Raw genomic sequence first — 19,334 nt, 5'->3', positions numbered from 1 at the left:
CTAGAGAGAAATCATTTTCTAAACGCAAGTGGGGATGCAGCCGCTCTGGAAAAGCCCTTTATTCTGACTGCATTACTGTATCTGCAACCTCCACCTCTGCAAACATGAAAATCAATATAACAATTCGACGTACAAGGCAAGGCCTACGGCACTGCTAATGTCCCCTTGCTGGACATACACCTTAAGTCTCGGAGCTCTCAGGAGGTTTGCTGTGGAATAAAATTAGATTCCAACATCTGCCACCATTAAGGAAAAAATTCCATTTCCGTCTCCCATATGAAAACACTATAACCACTGAACAGTAACTGAACCTTGATACTGTAATGGTTATTACCCAAATCAACTATTTTTTTTTTTTTAAACAGTAAAATTAGCGAATTCTGCTCTCATAATTATTTGAATGTTATCAGACTAAATGTTTGATAAAATTCTAACATGATTCACTTGGAAAAACGGCTGCTTATTTGAATACCCAGAATATACAGTGTATTCATTTGTAGCTATTCACATTATGTTTAAAGCATATCATCTTTTTAAAGTTTGCATTAGCCTGCTTTCCTACCCAAGCACAAAAAGTGGCCTACCTTCAGTCTGCACTTGCATACTTTACCCAGACATTTCTATTAACATTAAAAACAATCTCATTTCTATTACTCATCGAAGAGAAAGTATAATACATGCGAAATGGTGGGATCTGAAAAGTTGGTTTCTTTTCCTGAAAATACTTTGTGCATTAGTCATTGCAGACCACAGCTACACATGTCTGGTTCCACCACATTCTGGGGCTGTACTATCTTTTCAAAATAATTCTGCTGCCTGCCATTCAGGGGATTTACCTAAAGCTTTACCTTGTAAAATAAAAGGTATTTGAGATACATAAATAGATAATAAATAAGTCACTCTGTGTGGAGGTCTGAGTCTTTTGCTTAGCACGTTATAAGAGACATTATCTACTTGTGTTACAGTGCTGTAAATCTAAAAGCTCTTCTGCATACATGACAGCATGGGACTTCCTCCCATGTTAAAAGAAATCTTGGGCTAAAAAAGGTTAAATCATTTCCCAATACCAGAACAGCCTGGACCATAGCCTCCTTTGAGTCTTCCACCATGTACCCTTCCCTACGCCCCAACCCCAAACAGACATGAAAAAGCTTGGCTTCTAAGGGCCCTATGTTGGCAAGAACCCATATTCCATGAATATGTCAATGAAGAAAGGAAAGCCCCTCCCATTTCCACTATCAATTAGTCCAGCATCCTTAATTCCTCTTTCCTTTGGTCCTGAAGAGACACTAAAATAGTGATGCAGAGATGCAGAGAATTTGGGGTTGGCTCTCCTACTTTTTAGTCAAGTAACCCTCGTGTAAAATGAGGAAATCAATGTTACAGCCCACAGGGTTCCTGAGAACTAAATGCAGATAATATATAATGCATGACGGGGTCTAGCACAAAAAAGGTAATGAATGTTAGGCCAACGTAGAGAATCAGGGCGAGATACAGAAGCAGATGGGGCTGGACCGGCTGAGATAAAAGTGGCTCCAGCACATCCCTCTGTACACGTGCTTCATTTGGGAGGACCTCTGCCCATGCTGACAAGCCTTGGCACCTATCTCCAAGGCATAACAACTCTTGCACAAGTTAAGAATTCTGACCATGAGAAAGGTCCGTCGGATTTGAAGATTTTTTTTTGGTTTTGGTTTGTTTTCTAGTTTTTCTATTTCCTTCACAAACAATCATGGCAGGTGAACAGAACTTAAGTCAATGGACTACCTGCCCTTGTTAAGTCAGATCTCTTCTCTTAGGGATATATATACAGTTTTTGGACTGTCTTATTTTTCAGTAATCATCAACTTTTAGATTTTCATCAAGAGGGCAGTGCTAACATCTAAACTGAACAGCTAAGAGAAAGCTACAGAAATGCTTTTTAACGAAGTTCCAGTAAATTAGTAGTTAGGAATAACTACGTGAGGGAATGAAAGTTAACAGTCTGCTGGACCCCAGTAGTCTACAACTGGCCCCTTGGATTCTCTTTCAACCAGTAATGAGCTAGCAGCTTTGGGGGTTCTGGGGAACACACCATCATGGCAGATACACAGAAGTTGGCAACTGACATCTTTGCAAGTGACTCACGGGGAGCTTCGTGGGACAGGAGTCCCAAGAGAAAAGATGTTAAAAAACCCCCTAGAACATCACTCACATGACATTATCAATCCATTGCTACCACTGTCTGAATAGGTCCAAAATCAGAACTCAGGCCAGGAGGGGAGAATTGGGGATATCATGTAAAAGAAAGAAAGAATGAAGGTAGCAAAAACGCCGCTAGCCAGAAGGAGCTATGCTCTCGTCAGAAAGGAGAGGGAGGGTGGTGGTGATTATGTGACAGATGCCAACTTACCAAAAAGTTTTAATATTCTATTTTTGTTTGTTGGTTTTAAGGCTGCCCCTTATCACAATAACGCATGTTTAGTTTCTCTGTTTATCTATTCTGGAGATTGGGGGAAAGTGTTTGGCCTTGTAAGAAGACAGTCTGTTATTCTTGATAATTTAATTGGGAAGGTCAGAAGAGATGCAGAATCAGAAAGAAAAGCTGGATAAACTATGTTGAAATATGAGATCCTCATCCTAATTAGACTAAATAGCCAAAAGAAGACGGTGCAGGGTGGGTGGGTGAGGGGCGATGTGCGAACAGGACATTTCTCCTTAATGCCTAGTCTTGGCATGTAAATGAAGACATCTGAAGAAGCACACAGGTTTGAAGCGGCTCTGACATTCTATCATAATTAGAAACATTTCAAGAGCCCTGTAATTTCCAATCAAAATTACAGTAATTTCCGATATACAAGCCATGATTCATGACAGAATTTTACATTCCATGAGAGATTACGGTGGCCTGATGTATGACACGCCGAGTATGGCACTAACATAAACAATTCAGTTTAATGTTTAAACAGCACTTGATGTTTAGAATCTCACAATAAAAGAAACATATTATTGTAGAAATTATCACTTTGACAGTGATTGAAGGGTACGCAGGCATGTGGCCTATAAAGCTATAATTTTTACAGTCCACAGCTTGAGTTTAATCATTTTTATATAACATTTCCAAGATATCCCTTACGTATTTCCAGCCAGCCTATAACTTAAACAAGAACAACCTTTTCTCAAGCAAAACTCCCAGCAAGGACCACTATTAATGTCGCTAGAGTGAAATTTCAGAAAAACCTAATAATGAAAGTACTGTATTGTAAATACACCATATTGTAAATAGTCTCAGGACTGTATAATTTTATCAGAGGCTGACAGCAGACAGGCTGTTTTACAAAGGAGAGTCCATTAATGATAATGAAATATATTTGTCTAAAATTTCCTTGATTGCCTCTCAATCTCACTTTGATAGTGTTATCAAATCTTTCTGCGAAGGGGACAAGACTTATACTGGACAAGACCAGTATTCTTCTGGTCCTTTAAAAAGTATTCCTGGCCTTGAACAAGGGTTTGTAGATAACTGTGAGCTTGTTCATGTAGATGACTCTACTTCTGATGAACATAAATTATCAATATATGACAAAAAGGCTGCATTATCTATTCTTCGTTATGTCTTGCAGGGATTTGTCACTTTTCCCATTCAATTTGATTCATTTATAATTCAAAAGAGTTAGACAATTTTTCTAATTGTAATTAAATTTGTGTGTCATATATATATGTATCCATATATATATATATATAAACTAAAATCATTACTTTGCAAAGCTGTGTGTGTGTGTGTGTGTGTCAGTTTGTTTTAATAAGCACACCTAACAGTTGTAGATGCCTGAGTTGGAACAGAAAAAAACTATGCTCGTAGTATTTTAGGATGGAAATCAAGGTCACCTAAGTACTAATGAAATAATAATAATTCAAGTTATTTGTTCCATTACAATAGACCAGATGGAGAAACCTCCTATACATTACAGTACTCTTCTGGAAACAACTATTAACTGACTCAGGGATTTCCTGAGAAATCTGTGGTCTGGACAGTAGATGTTGGAGGAAACACAACCAAGTGTCTCTGTTCCCTGAATCCGAACCCTCTGTTTCATCATGAGCTCTGTCAATAATCCTGGAAACCGTGACCTCTCAGGGATGCAAGTTCAACTTGCAAATAGACACCCCTTCGAATGAACTTTCACAGGCATCACAGATAAACATTCTCCATGCCTAACAGAGGCTCTTACCTGGCTTTTGGTTGCTGCCACCTTTGCAAACAGAGCTTGGGAAACTTTAGCGCGCTTCATTTCCTGCTGAATCTCGTCGTAAATGGAAGCATTAATGTTCATGGTATTGTTCTCTGGTTTCCCATTCCTCTCAGTGGCAATGGTAGCTGTTTTCACCTACAAAACATTTTGAACATGCCTGTCATTTTCCACTGGCCAAACTGTTTTGAAGCTTCTCAGACTCGGCATCCAAACTGGACATTGTTGCTCCTTTTATGATCAAGGTGATCAACAATGCGGTCATTCAACATGAGTTCTTAGCTGGAGATCAGATTGCTTAAGTTAAGGAAGTCATACTGTCACAGGTGACTGCAGCTGTAATAAGACAGCAACTGCCAGCTGACAACCAGGAATTATAATGCCATAAAGTAAGTTTTCTGGAAAACAGAATAGTTTCAAAGACTTGAAAACCCTAAACTAATTGTTTCCCAATTACCTTCCATTGCAATTCTAACAAAGGAAATTCACAATTAAAATCATAATGCACAGTGCTGTATCTTCGCTGGGTACCCGATGTCTAAGAGACAATTGCATCACTAATAGATATTACATACTACGGCCTTTTTAATTTTAGACTCTTTTTTTTTAATGCCTTTTCCTCTTATGTTTCATTTAAAAAATCTTCCATAACAAAGCCATTTGCAGAGCTGCACATTTAAATCTTCTATCCATCCATGAAACAGGTAGAGTGCCTTGCTTAATTATCATAAAGGCTGGTTGCATTTTACACATGCATGTCCAAGCTGTTCTGTATAATTATTTCATCATTTCCTGGCACCGCTGTATATAACTCTTTCCTTTTGACTGGTGGAACCAGACAATAAGAAAATAATAAGAAAATGTTTCACAATATTTAATAGAACATGACTGCAAGTTACACAAAATATATAAACAGTAACTTACAAATATATTCAAAATGTATAATCTTGAGTGAGAAATTAATAATGGTAATAATGATAAGCAGATATCTGCAGAAAAATGCCACAAAATTTAGGGGGAAAATCAACCTCAAAATTTACTGATATCATGATTAATCTTCAAAACTTAAAAACAATCTTTAAAACTTTAAATGTTTAAAATAAAAATTTGATCTTTATTGAGCATTTACAGGAACCAACCAGCCTGGGAAATTCACATATGAACCATGTAGCTGCTTTTTACTGGGAAACTGATGAAAACATAAATGAAAAGTTGTCCAGATGCAGGACCACATTTCTCCCGGCAAAGTGATTCATCAAGGACCACGTTTCTTAGGGTCCTTTATAGAATCCAGGTTTTCCTTCTCTAGAAACTTACCATCTTGGACCATTTCTCTCATCCACTAGGAACAATAGAAAATGAAGCTCATTTTAAGATAAACGAATGATTTTGAGGCACTAAATGACATACCTTCCTAGTCATACAGTAAGTCTTCTAATGTTTATTTCACCCTGCCCCCAAATATTTGGTATCAAAAGAGGGGCAGAGGTTATCCTAAGCCATTTAATCCCCTGCACTTAGACAGTAAAGCTGAGTCTCCTTTACAACGTGCTTTCTGACTCGTAACTTCTAGCTGGTGAGCAAAATAACTCACCTCTGGAGGATGCAGCTAGACTCTCCCACCTGGACACTACCCTTGGGAGCACGGAAAGGATAATGCAGGGAAATGGTTGGGCCACAGGCCCCCAGTGAGGACACAGAAGGTGAGGCAGGACAAGGGACCCACCGGCTGGCCTCACTGGCCTCTCCTAAAGCATAATCCGCAGACAGAAACGGCAAGAGCAGAGGCTGGATTTCCAGCCTTCCCCTGCCAGCTCTGGACTCCAGTAAGAAAGGGCACTAACTCACCGAGGCATCTTAAGGACTGGGGGCCACTAGGCACAGACACAGGGCTTTGAAGCAGTAATCTGCTAAACACCACTTTAGGAGCCAGAAGAGTTAATGCATTACCATAAATTGCCTACAAAGTTGCTTTGCTGAGATTTGCAACTTTGCTCTGGGGTGGTCTTGCTTTGAGGCAGAAGGATAGATTTGATCACCACATGGGGTCCCTTTTAATACCTATTTTTCTCACTGCTTAAATGAAAGAGAAAAGAAAAGCCATTTCAATCGCTTTGAACATTGAATGTTATGGAAATGGAGGCATGAAGTCCAGGGCATTGGAAGAAACAGTTCCTTGGTATCATCTGCTTAGCAACAGTTAAGAGGGCAGGCTTTGGAAACTTGGTGTTTCAGTGTGTTTTGAAAATAATTTTCATTCTTTTGTAAAAATGATGTTTAAGAATTTATCTTCGAGGTGGGTTATAATCATTTGTTTCAACCCTGTGATTTTGTTTCTAAAAATTTCTTTGGTTTAATTTTTCTTTTTTTAATAAAGCAATTACAACTTGAACCAAAAAGCAAACATTTTAAATCATAAAAAAAAAATCAAATAACCATTTCCTAGTAGCCAACACAATCAAAAGTTGAAAAGAAGTACTTCAAAAAAAAAAAAAAAAAAGAAGTACTTTTTAAAAAAGTTCTTTTTAGAAGTTCTTTTTTTAAAAAAAGTGAGAGCAACAACTTTTAAAAATATTAAGAAACTGTATTACTCATTTAAAAAATATTTAGAAAAGCTCTTCCTTATCATCTTGTTGGCTCAGATATGCATCTTATTAGAGATAAGCTATTAGAATTCTGGAACCACATTTTTCTCTAAACACAAGGTATTGCTTAAGGGGAACTGACTTGGACAGCTTTTCAAAAATATGAAAGCTGAAATTTTTCCCCAGGTAAAAATGGAAACAAAAATCTTTTATACCTCACTCTACTAAGTACTATTTTAGCTTAGCACAAAAAAAAATCTTCTTTAATCCTGGTTTAGCTTTTAATATTATATCACACATTAAAATTCATAAAGTAGTTCATTCCAGGCAAAACAAACTACTCTTCAGCGCTTCTCTGCAAATAGCACAGGAGGTAAAATAAATGCAGTTGCTTTCTGAATAGCATTTATCAAGGTAGCGTGTACCACTCCATCATTACGGTGGCACCAGGGAAGTAGTTAAGAATTGGAGCTTCTGCTATTTACCCTCCCACATGGGGAGAGGGTGTAGCACTAGGGTGTGCTTTTTATTTTACTACAATTGTGCAGTAGAACACAAATTTTTCATGAGAATTTTTTGCTCCTTTACCGCTGCTGAATTCATCAACCCATACTACAAAATGAACTATATATATTACATACATACTACATATGTACTACATACAGGCTACACAAAATGGACTCTACTGTGGTCCTGATTGGTGTCTGTGCTCTTCCTTGATGCAAGTGGAATTGCCTGCAAGCTCATACTGCACACATGCATGAGGGCATGCCTATATGCAATTAAAGTTTGATGTAGTTTTAATAATAATTATGATAATAAGAGAGACTCACATTTATTAGTTGTTTATTATGAGCTGGGCCTTGTGTTAACATACATTAACCTGCATAATAGCCCTGAGTAGGTAATGTCACATTACTGCCCCATTTTTAAATTGAGAAAGCTAACAAAGAGGTTAAGTAATCTGTCCACGGGGCAAGGCTGAGAACTGAACTTAAGTCTAATACCAATGCCTATCTTAGAAATCACTGCAATACACTGAGTACCGGTATGATGTTATATAGGACTTCTTTATTTGGAAAAATTCTTATTTTTTAAGACGTGCTGCACCTGCTTTTTGGTGGCCCTTTGCTAAATCTAGCTCATGAATGTCTAATTTTTAGTAGTGAATGGTTTTATCATTAGTTTAAAAAATCCGTGATATTTTGAGGAATTCCTATTGGTGATAGAAAACAGTCCCCATTTTCATATTTTTATATATTAACACTGTTTTGAGTATCATGGTTCTATCTTTTTACACTTTTCTTCCTTTTATAGAAACAATATTAGTTATTTTCCAGATCTGGACTTTCAAAAGTCCTCTAGCTCTTAAAAGATGACCAAGAATGAGAAGCGTTTTCCAAGCACATACATGATCTTAAAATTAAGCTGGTCAAGGGATTCATAACAAATAAAACTTTTATCAAGTGTGAAGTTCCTGCCCATAACTGAACCTATGTTTCATTATACTATAGAAGAACATGTTGTAAAGAGACAGAAGTGTACAGCTACCAGATTAACTTAATTATATATCGCTCCTATTGATATAAACTTTGTACATTTTCTAAAACATTGTTATAAAATGTCCCATCTTCAGAAGAAACCAAAGAATGCCATAAAGAGATGTTAAAAAAAAGAAAAAATATTATATAATTCATGTAAAAGTTATAACTTGGTAATTATAGGCTTTCAAATGGTCCTTATGAAGACAGAAATTGCTAATTTAACTCCACAAGTCACACATCTTAAAACACACAAATAACTCCGTAATAAGTGCACACCTAAATAGAAACCATCAACTTAAAATGGATATGTTTAGTGCAACAGACAACTTCCAGAAAATAATAATTAATTACTATTAATAAGATTCATCTTGTAAACTCATCTGGAAAATTTGCTAAGCGATAGTCAGAAAAGAAATCTTTAAGGCCATGGAGCTTTGGAGGGATTGGTTTCTCCCAGATACTCCTACTACCAAAGTTTGGAAAGGGCTCTTTTCTCTACAAGCTCAGAAATGCCCAACTGTCTAAAGTCTTCCAAAGTGGACCATTTGTCAAATATTCAATGTATTCTATCAGAAGAATATTTCACATGTGTTCCTCTTTCTAACCTAACAAGAAAACTTCTCATCCTCTCTGACAAACAGAAAGAGTCCCCAGGTTTCATTCTCTCCTTTCTAAAATGTCTGTCTTCTGGGAAGTGGCTTGAGGTAGGGGAAAGAGCATCGGACTGAATAGGGGATTTGAAAACTTAAGTATTTGACTTTTCTCATTTTTCTCCTACCAAAAGGTTAGTCTAATGATTCCATGAATTCATGTACGTGAAGGTGCTTAGAAAACTGTGAATCATTATCAAGTGCAAGGTATTCATATTTCTTGAATTAGAGCATGTATATTGTGAAAATATGCTTTCAACAAACAGGTCTGGCCTGGAGCCTACTGCCCCAGCCAGAAGACAAAGCCCCTGGTGTGGTTACCCCTACCGAAGCGTGAGGCACAGGAGCCATATCGCCTAGGTAGAGCCAGCCGAGAGCTTCTTGAGGCTGGTCTAGGTTTTCCCTGGTGAGGTTCTCCGAAGAATAACACCCGGGGCCTGAAGGAAGCCCCTTCTTGAAGATGATTTATAATCTGAGTTCCTCAATGGTTTAGGTCCTTGGTCTGGCAGGACCCGGGGACATCCCAATCATCTTCCATATGACCTAAACTCTTCAGAGAAGCTGTTAGATAATCCAGTCTCTCAGGCCTAAAGGTGTCCTGGGTCTTCAGCGAGCCACAAGGGACCTCTGCCTTCAACAAGCATTAGAAAGAAATCCTGTTCGGGTCCAACCCAAGCCAAAGGCTAGTCTCAAAACAGATTTCGAATATCTTCATTTGGCAGGGGGGGCGGGGAGGGGGTGGAAATGAAACGCACAGTGATTTCACACAGATTCCTCTCTGGCAAAATATAAAATATAAAAAGACAAAATCCTGCAGTCCTTTTCTATACCTGTGGTTTCCTCCTTTATTCCCCTTCCATTTTAGTCATTTGTAAATAAGCACATGAAAACTTATGTGTGGTATACTGGTTCCAGGTTAAGCGCTGGATTTCAACTGCTGCAAAACAGTACTAACTCAACTGCTCTGTAACCCGTTTTTCCAAATCCTAAGTACACATTTTACATTGATAATACATTTAATACATTAAAAATTCCCTAAAATTTAATTCACTGAATCACTGTCAAAGGGTAAAAGGTGAACAAACTGGTTGTGAGCTCTGTTATGATAAAATTAAGGAATGCAAAGGGATTCTCTATGAAGCAGTGAAATAAAATTATTCACACATATCAGATAATCATTTCAGAATGTGGTTAGATGGTCAATAATATTGTGTTAATAGAAACTTCTTTTCTTTGAAAGAGCTTCACTAAGAATCTACAGTATCTAAGTACATTCATCATTGGCTAAATATCCCAGCTAAAGGCTTGGTCTCAACCCCCTCTTGACAACAAACACATACAGCTGAGGGTGGCTCAACCAGTTTATCAGCAATTCAGGCCAAAATAAATTATATTTTCTATCCCAACTTATCAGCAGGTATAGTCTTTAGACATACATATAGGAAAGCAACCCAGAGTATCTTACTAGTATACAAAAATAAATATCACAATTAAGAATTAATGTAATTTTGGCTAAAAAAAACAAAAAACAAAAAACTTGATGAGTAAGGAAAGCAGAATCATATCTGGAAAACAAATAAAAGCATTAAAATCCTAGAAAAATTAGAAAACAAAAGCTATATTAAGGAACTACTAAGTCAAATATTTGGATAGAGTAAAACAAAAAAAAGCAGCAGCAGCTCAAAGCTTAAATTCACACTGGTCTTAAGTAAGCCCTTCTTTTGTTAGTATTGCAAGATTAAGTGATAAGTAAAATAACTCTGCCCAGAGGCTTTCCAATGATGACTGCAACAGCAAAATTAACTAATGATGGTACATATGATAACTCTAAACAACACAAACTCAGTGTTCAATCAAGTCCAAGTACAGTATTTTTTGTTTAATCACTCTTACAAAAGTCATATATGTATATAAAGAGTTCCTCATTCTTTTTGGTAAGAAATATTGTATTGAAGGCTTAACAGACCAAATTCAGTTAAGTGTGTGTGTTGGCAGATGGATATGTATGCATGTATTTGGGTGCCATTCTTTTCTGCTAGAGAAACATGTCCTTCTTACAATTACAGCAATGCCTTCCTTATTGCCTGCTCCTACAGACATCAAGACTTAATTGATTTTCATTGAATAAAATGGAGAAAATGGACCTTTGGGATGTTTCTAAACAATAATCATTTCAGAACATTACAATATGCAGTTTAAGACCCTCCACAAGTGGCTGTATATTATGTCTATTTCTTATTTATGGAGTATCTATGGCAGTTTCATTTTTAGTGTTGAGTTATATCTCTATACTTGGAAATGGATGACCATTTTTTACTATTGATGAAACTAACATTAAGAGATAATTTCATTATGACATTATGTTACATAAGCACTTTTAATTAGTATTCCATATTTACTTTCCATCGTTTTAGCTGACCTCATTTTTAAGAGTTGCACAGGCCACAAATTAAATGTGTAAAAAATATATTTGCTTGTGGATCTTACATCTAATCCACTCTCAAATTTGTATCTAATAGTTGTACTGAAAATTAACTTCTCAATTCTTATAATAGTTATGAGGCTACCTTTTAAACTTGATTAAAAAAAAAAATACAGATGCGCATACACAGAACTACCTGGCAGATGACTTTTGTCCTTCCTAAAAAGTGCAAAAATTTGGAAAATAGAAAATGTGCCCATTTCTGGGAATATGGATGGAATTCCTTATCAGCCCCATTTAAAGCTGCCTTCAAGGATTGTATTAAACTTAATTATGAAAGATTACAAACGAGATGATGTGTAACTGGTACCAGCTGCAGTTGGTATTGGAAAGCATAAATACAAATGGAATTATTTATTTTTATTTATTTACTATTCAAATGGTGGTTCTAAAACGCGCAGGGATAAAATGGACTTCATTACTTTTTTTTTTCCTATTGAGTTTAAAATACCTTTTTACTTAATAGTAGTAGAGCCAAGTATTCCATTTAAAGATGACTTTTCACCCCCAAAGAACCCCCCAAATGAAGCAATACAAAGCAATTTTTTTCCCTCTATCTAATTAGTAGCTGCTTGTTTTTATATCAGAATTAGTGAGCTGGGACCAAATTCTCCTCAAGCAAGTCTATGAATTACTATCAAAAAAAAAAAAAATCCCTATCCATCTACCTTTCTCATGCTTGTTGAGATTCTTCCTTAGACTTTTTTTTTTTTAAAAAAACAAAAACAAAAAGCAGAAAGGTGAGGAAGAAAAAGAGACTTCACCTGGGGAGGGCGGCTGGGCGGTGTGCTTATCAGGGGGGCAGGACCCATCGCTGAGGCCGCATTCAAGCTCCTTTCCCTTTCATCCTGGTAAATTCGATCTCTCTCAGCTTCCGGTAACTGCAAGAAATTCTGCATAGCCCGAAGGTTTACCAGCAAAGACTGGGATGCAGTCTTGGGGTCCTCTTCCTTTCGTAGGATTTCTGAAAGCAAGCCCTGCAGGGAATAAAAGGCACAGGATAAGCTTGCCCCCATGCTCTGCCCAGCCCGCGGTGATCCTTTCCTTTTCTTCCCCACTCTGTTCAGAAAATGAACAGTCAGAAGCATTAATTCCACATAGGAATATATTAGTTACAATTGAAGTGGTAGAGAAGAGAGCCTCAATTGTATTCTTAATTTTATTAAGCGTCTGCTTTACATATAACATAAACTGCAACTGCCTAATTGGTCTCCTTCCTTTGAGTAGCTTAACTTGCCATGAAATCTTTCACAGAGAGAGGATTGAGGCAAGTTAAGAATAAATGAAATGCTCATAATACGACAGCACTGAACTGTATAGTTCTCAAGCTGCCTAGACAAAGGCAGTGGAATGCCAACAGCCCAATATGTAAAGATACAAAGCCATTTCGAGAGAAGTAGGATTTACAAAGAAAATACTCGAAAATGAATTGTAACATACTAGGAAAAAGAATATCACTAAAGCATCATCTAAGATTTATGCTATGTTTTTGCAGGCAATATTTTACATTATTCCTTGGTTTTCAAATTATTGGAGTCAATGACGAGTGATTCTTTCTATTTACCGCTTAAGGAAACTATACTGCATTGCTTGCTATACAATACCTCTGAGTAACAGGTTGAAAATTTGAACTTCAGAAACCATCCTTTAAATTTGAAATACATAACCCCTTTTCCACACTGCAAAAATCCATCGTAGCATGCCAAGAAAAAGAATATTATCAAATTCTGTAATAATCAAATTTCTTGAGGAATAAACATTTTTAATAGTGTTAGAAGAAATTCACAAACCATTAGTAAACTTCTTTATGGTGTTCCTCCCCAAATAACAGAGAATTGTTAACTACTTCTTTAATTTTTGGAAGAATGCATTTTAAAAATGGGTGTTTCTCCACAATTTTGTTTAAGAGCTTATATGAAATACAAGGATTAGAAACATTTTCTGCCCATTTGATAAGGACTGAGCAGGCCTTACCTCTTCAACCTTCTGCATGAAAAAATGCCTGGAATGCCAAGACATGTTTGCTTTCTACATTTCAGTTTATCACAATATGGCCCAGTATGACATGTTGTGGAGATCTCTATATCATTTGCAAATTTCACTTTCTAATAACCCTGCAGAAATAGCAACAGGGTACATTTGGGAAAGGGAGGTAAAGTGTCATGTCAAAACAACCAAGCCCCAACATTATAACATTGGGGTTTTTTCATGGTTTCCTGGAAGCACAAACCTGGCTTTGTTCCCAATTCCTCAAGGAAAATGTAGCATATTGCCCCAAGATAACAGTTGGGTACAGACAATATAAAAGCAGTGTCCACTTCAAAAATGATCTATATAGGCTGCTATTAAAAAAGATCCTCCAATAGGCTCGGTGGCTTAAGAGTACATTTTAGTTTCTCATTTGGTCTATGCAAGGGAAGCCAGTTTCACCCTAAGAAATGTGACTGAAGAATGAAGGCTACTTGTCCTTTCATTTATAATACTGACAAGTAATGTTGCAACTGTGTTTATACATGAGCAAAACATCCAGTCAATTTAACTAAAATTCAGTCAAACAGGCAGTCAATCACCCAGCTATTTAATCTGCACAAGGCCAACTAATTAGATTGACTGTGTTTTTGATGTGTCACGTTGAAACCAAGAAATAGAGGTCTCAGAAACAATGTTTGAAAATAGGTGTAAAAAAAATAGCCCTTGTTCTATACTCTTCCCCATCAAATGGGGATAACAAATTTTTAAAGATATTAAAAGATGTATTTCGCAAAGCAATATATCTTAACTCTACAGAAAGAGATAGAAACATACAGTACACATAAATACATTATAAATTCCTTGAGTAGAATAGTCTAATATTCTTTTCTGTCATCCCAGCACAATGCCTGCCACGTAAGTGTTCGATAAATATTTACTAAATGGATAATGTGTATTCAGACCATAGAGGGAAAAAATTCCAAATGGGTGACAGAAACTTAGCAACAAGATATGCTCCCCATGGGAAAATCTAATGGTAATTAATAATGTACTCAAGGTGAGCCTTCAGTGAAAAGTTGTGTGGCACTTTGTAAGACGTTTATCTACACTAATTGTTCAGTAATTAAAAAAAATTTTTTTGCAGCAACATGGATGGACCTAGGGATTATCATACTAAGTGAAGTAAGTCTGACAGAGAAAGACAAGTATCATGTATCACTTATATGTGGAATCTAAAAAAATATACAAATGAACTTATTTACAAAACAGAAATAGACACACAGACACAGAAAACAAACTTATGGTTACCAAAGAGGAAGGGGGGGAGGGATAAAACAGGAGTGTGGGATTAACACATACACACTACTATCAATATACATAAAATAGATAATCAACAAGGACCTACTGTATAGCACAGGGAACTATACTCAATATTTTGTAATAACCTATAAGGGAAAAGAATCTGAAAAAAAATATGAGAATATATATATATATAAACTGAATTACTGTGCTGTACACCTGAAGCTAACGTAACATTGTAAATCAACTGTACTTCAATAAAAAAAACAAAACACTTTAGGTCAAAAGAGATCCTATAAACAGATGTTATTATATTTGGGAAATTCGAAATTAGACATTCAGAGATCTCAGATAACAAAATATCATCTCTTTCCATTAGAAATGTTTCCCAAGACAGCAGAGAACTACAGTGAGAAAGCCAACACATGAAAAAATACATAATGATATCAAGTGTTGCTAACATGAGACTGAGTCATTCCTGTACGGCTTAAAGTAACAGAAGGTCACTTGGGAGAGAATTTAGCAATTTCTCTACTCATATTTTGACGTTAGCATGACGTCCCATTTGAGCATATGAAATGTTTTCTGGGCAAAGCATTTTATTTCCACTTAATTATTCTAACTAGAGCCAAGTGCAGGTTTTCTGCCTGGGATGTGTTGAAGGTCTAGACTGATATTTCAAATCCTGGGACACTCACAGAGCTCGAAAGCAGACAGTGTAGACAGTCTCAGGTGTTTTACAAACCTTCGGGTTTTTGTGGGTTTTTTTTTTTTTTTTGGCCCAGGCTTTCAATGAGGGGAGTGCCCCCTGGTGGAAATGCTTGAAAATATTATTAGCAAATGTTTTGATTAGAATGTGTTAATTACTTTTTTTAAAGAGAATGATGTCACTTGAGAAAATTCTGGATGCGAAATGACTGGCATTAGAATCCGGATATGGGAATGCACGTTTTGGTCCTGTTTGGGTTGTTGTTATTTGAGTAGCTACATTTATGGATTCAAGATGTATGTGGCCCTTGTTTCCCATTTTCCATGACTGAAAATCCAGTTAAGACTTGCCAAGTTAGGTCAAGGTCATTTGTAGTAATCCCCCATGGTGGACAGTAAGAGAGATCTCTTACCAAAAACTTTTCTTCATGCTAAAAAATAACATGTCAAGGTCATCATGTACCATACTTGCTATCGCTGAAATACCAGGACTAAAATATTTACCAATATTATGCCCCATAGGTGCTCAATAAATTTGCTGAATGAAATTAAACAAAATCATTAGTCATTTTTGTTTCCAAAAAGAACTTGCGATTTTGTATATTATGTAGTATGTTACCAGCACCTCATGGATATCAATTTTATGGGAAACGAGAAGCTGCTTTTCATGGCACTTCACATCTTCAAATTGTTCAGTATGTGCTCTATACATGAAAACGTAAAATTATTCTGCATCGCCGTTCCATAGTGGTTGTGAGATTTCTAATGTTTTCAATTAAAGAGTGAACTTGCTGATGAATTCCTAAACCTTTTTTACATTCCAGAAAGAGTTTACAAGTAAAATTCATTAGTATTGGAAAAGAAAGAAAAACCTTCAATAAATATTATCAGTACTTCCAAAAGCTAATTATGAATTCTTTAAAACAGCAGATAAGCGAAAGAGACTGCCAATATGAACAAAAAGCCTGTCTGGCCTCCCGTTTGTCTCCTCTTTGAACATAATCACTGATTCAAATAGATTTTTATCAGCTTCGTGGAACTTCAAAGCCCTCAGAAGGAAAATATGATTTGATGAAACCTCCCTCTAAAAATAAAACATGTAGAAGATTCTTCAAGGCTACCTGCCTCTTGTTTGGTGAATTTTTAATCACACGTCCAGGTGAAAGACTACTTTCAAACTCCACCTCCTACCTTGGACTCAGGCCAAGCAAGTTATAAGCAGACACATTTATCTCTGTCAGTTGGGAGGCCAAACAAGAGCTGTCACGTTGGGGTAACAGCACCTTTTTACCTTTTATTCAATAGTGATATGGAGAGTGGACTTTTCTTAAATTACACTGTGAAGAATTATAGGAACACAGTAACAATTTCTGTTATACTTAAGCAGGCAAATTTCTCTCCACCACATAATTTACAGAACTCAAATTCAATAAAACATTACATGATGGTCCATTACTGTTATCGGTTTTGAATAATCCATCTTCATTCTTTATTTTACTGGAAAATAAAGTGTGCCAAAGACAAGAGGAGGGGGGAGAAAAAAGGGGAAAAGCCACAGAATGGGATCAGAGTTAAACTATGGGATTTATTTTAAAAAGGGGGGGCGCAGCACTAAAGAACATATTTTCTTCTCTCACGACCTTTAAATAGCAATAATACAGAGGAGTGAATTGAAAAGTATAAATCTAGAAGCTTCAGCAATTAATTTTAGCCATGGGTTTCCATTAAAAAGACATCAAGTAGGCATAACTGAATGAATGACAGATGCTAAAAGCTGGTACCTTCCGTAGCAATTAAAGAACATATGCCCATCAATTCAGAAGGGGGAAACATCCTTAAAACAAGGAATTATATAAATTTCATCACAAACTTTCAGAAAAGGTAGACTTTTTTTTCATCTTTTTGTTTTCTTTTGTTTTCAACTTTTTTTAAAAAAATAGTGATACAGGAATGTCTTAAAAGAGAAGGTATGTTTTAATTCAGGAGACCCAATTAAGCTGATGAGAAAATTCTCCAATGAAGAGTTGAAAGATGAGACCCAGGATTTTAAAGTTATACAGAGCTGTCGATATTCTCAACTCACAACAGCATTATCTATTACATGAATGTTTTAACATACTGTTTATAGGATGCCAGTGTCTTTATCCGATCACATCAGAGAACTTTGCATTTGTATGTACATATTTTACATTAATTTTTTTAAAACCTGGAGCCGGCATTGCACACTGTAATAAGTACACACAAATGTGTCTGTGCGGTTTAACTCTGCAGAGCTCCTGCTCTATACATACGCATTAGCATGTGTATTTTCACCCTCCACACTCACACCATACACTCTCACGATGCACCTGTTTTTATTGAAATGCATACAGTTTGAAATAAACATACTACATACACGCATATGAGTGTATAATCATTAAAATAAATGCAGCTGTGTGTGTACGCGTGAGTGTGCGTGGCGTTTTGGTATGACCACCGAAAAGACATGCATGCTTGCGTGTTCCAAAGCGAATTCTCCAAAAGTGAACTCTTAAATATACATACATAGACAATGACTCTCATTGAAATCAGACAGCTTCAAACATGGCCCATCATCCACTTGGACAGAGGAGTCCCAATTACCTCTATACAGGTTTAAAACCAAACCCCTCTGTCATCCGGGGCTCCAGACAATTTTTTGGTAATGACTCTTTCTCAACTGGCTATTATTAATAAAGAGATGGGTATCAAGCTGCACCCGGGTTTCATTCTCCTCTCTCCCTTGAAAACATTAAGTCACTGTTTTCAATGTTAACCACAGAGATAACCATCTTTTCGAAGAGACTGATAGGGTATAAAATAGAGAACTCTTGTCTTTTTTCCAGTAACAAATCCTATTGATATCTGTGGAATCTGTCCCCGTGAAAACCCAAGGAGAACAAATGGTCACTCTCCAGGGTGATGCCTGGGACATTACAGCCCCACAGAAGAAAACACACACTGATGGGTGGTGACCTTACCCTTTTCACCTTCAGCTAGACTCTCTTTACTACATAAAACACATTTTCCTTGGTCCTTTAAGAAATAACAATTTGCTCAATTTCCAAAATGCTTTCCACTGAATCTGTGAGTCATTTGTGTCCATGTCAGTGCTTGTCTTTGTGGGCTTTCAATTCAGTTCAACAAGCAACTTTTAGGCAGAGACCTGCCTAGTTTTGGCCCAGTACTGAGAACTACTGGTAGTTACTGCTAGTTACAAAAACAAAGGATGCTGCCAGAAACAGGAGTAGCTAGAAGGCTGACTTGATTCTTTCATCCATTCATTTTTTATTTTTAAAATAACGACCCTCCAACTGAATAGGGGTGTCATATTAAATTTACCAGCTAATAATAAATACATTTTTAAGTTGTAAAGATATATTAATAAAACTAGGTAAAACCATACAATTTTAACCTGAGAAATAACTTTGCAACCACCCTTTTAAACACAGACAGATGATGTACAAAAAACAGTTAAAGAAACTGAAAACACTGAGTTAAAGGCTTTGTAAGGCCTCCTAAGTTTCAATCCAGTGAAGGCAAGCCAAAAATAAGTCACAGCTGGGATTCTCCTAGGTATGGAAACTCTGCCAGCAAGGAATTAATACTAGATATTTCTGTACCCGGATTTTATTCTTATAATCATGTAATAAACAAAATAACTTAAATACGAAAGGAAAGTATGAGTCAGGCCAAAAAAAAAAAATTGACAGAAGAAAGAACAGTGGTAAAACAAGAAAGTTAAAAGGACATAATGTCCTCATTCTAATCAAAGTTACATGTTCTTCTGGGGTTTTTCTGGTGTGTGTGTGTGTGTGGGGGTGTGTGTGTGTGTGTGTGTGTGTAAT

The 19,334-nt window shown here is 36.5% G+C and overlaps 1 protein-coding gene across 4 annotated transcripts in view; it reads right to left on the bottom strand.

Annotated features, from left to right (window-relative positions):
• The window catches only part of SATB1 (SATB homeobox 1), a 79,361-nt gene that overhangs the window by 27,641 nt on the left and 32,386 nt on the right, over window positions 1-19,334 (bottom strand). For all 4 annotated transcript variants that reach the window (XM_068545863.1, XM_068545861.1, XM_068545859.1 and 1 more), the window contains exons 8-9: window positions 12,255-12,467; window positions 4,212-4,367 (exon numbers count right to left, since the gene is read on the bottom strand). In XM_068545863.1, the coding sequence (XP_068401964.1) occupies window positions 4,212-4,367; window positions 12,255-12,467 (369 nt within the window). The remainder of the gene's footprint in view (window positions 1-4,211; window positions 4,368-12,254; window positions 12,468-19,334) is intronic.

This window comes from Eschrichtius robustus, chromosome 6 (assembly GCF_028021215.1).
Source record: "Eschrichtius robustus isolate mEscRob2 chromosome 6, mEscRob2.pri, whole genome shotgun sequence".
NCBI classification, from domain to species: domain Eukaryota; kingdom Metazoa; phylum Chordata; class Mammalia; order Artiodactyla; family Eschrichtiidae; genus Eschrichtius; species Eschrichtius robustus.
The sequence above is the reverse complement of the archived record's forward strand: the minus strand, read 5'-3'. Positions and strand labels throughout refer to the sequence as shown.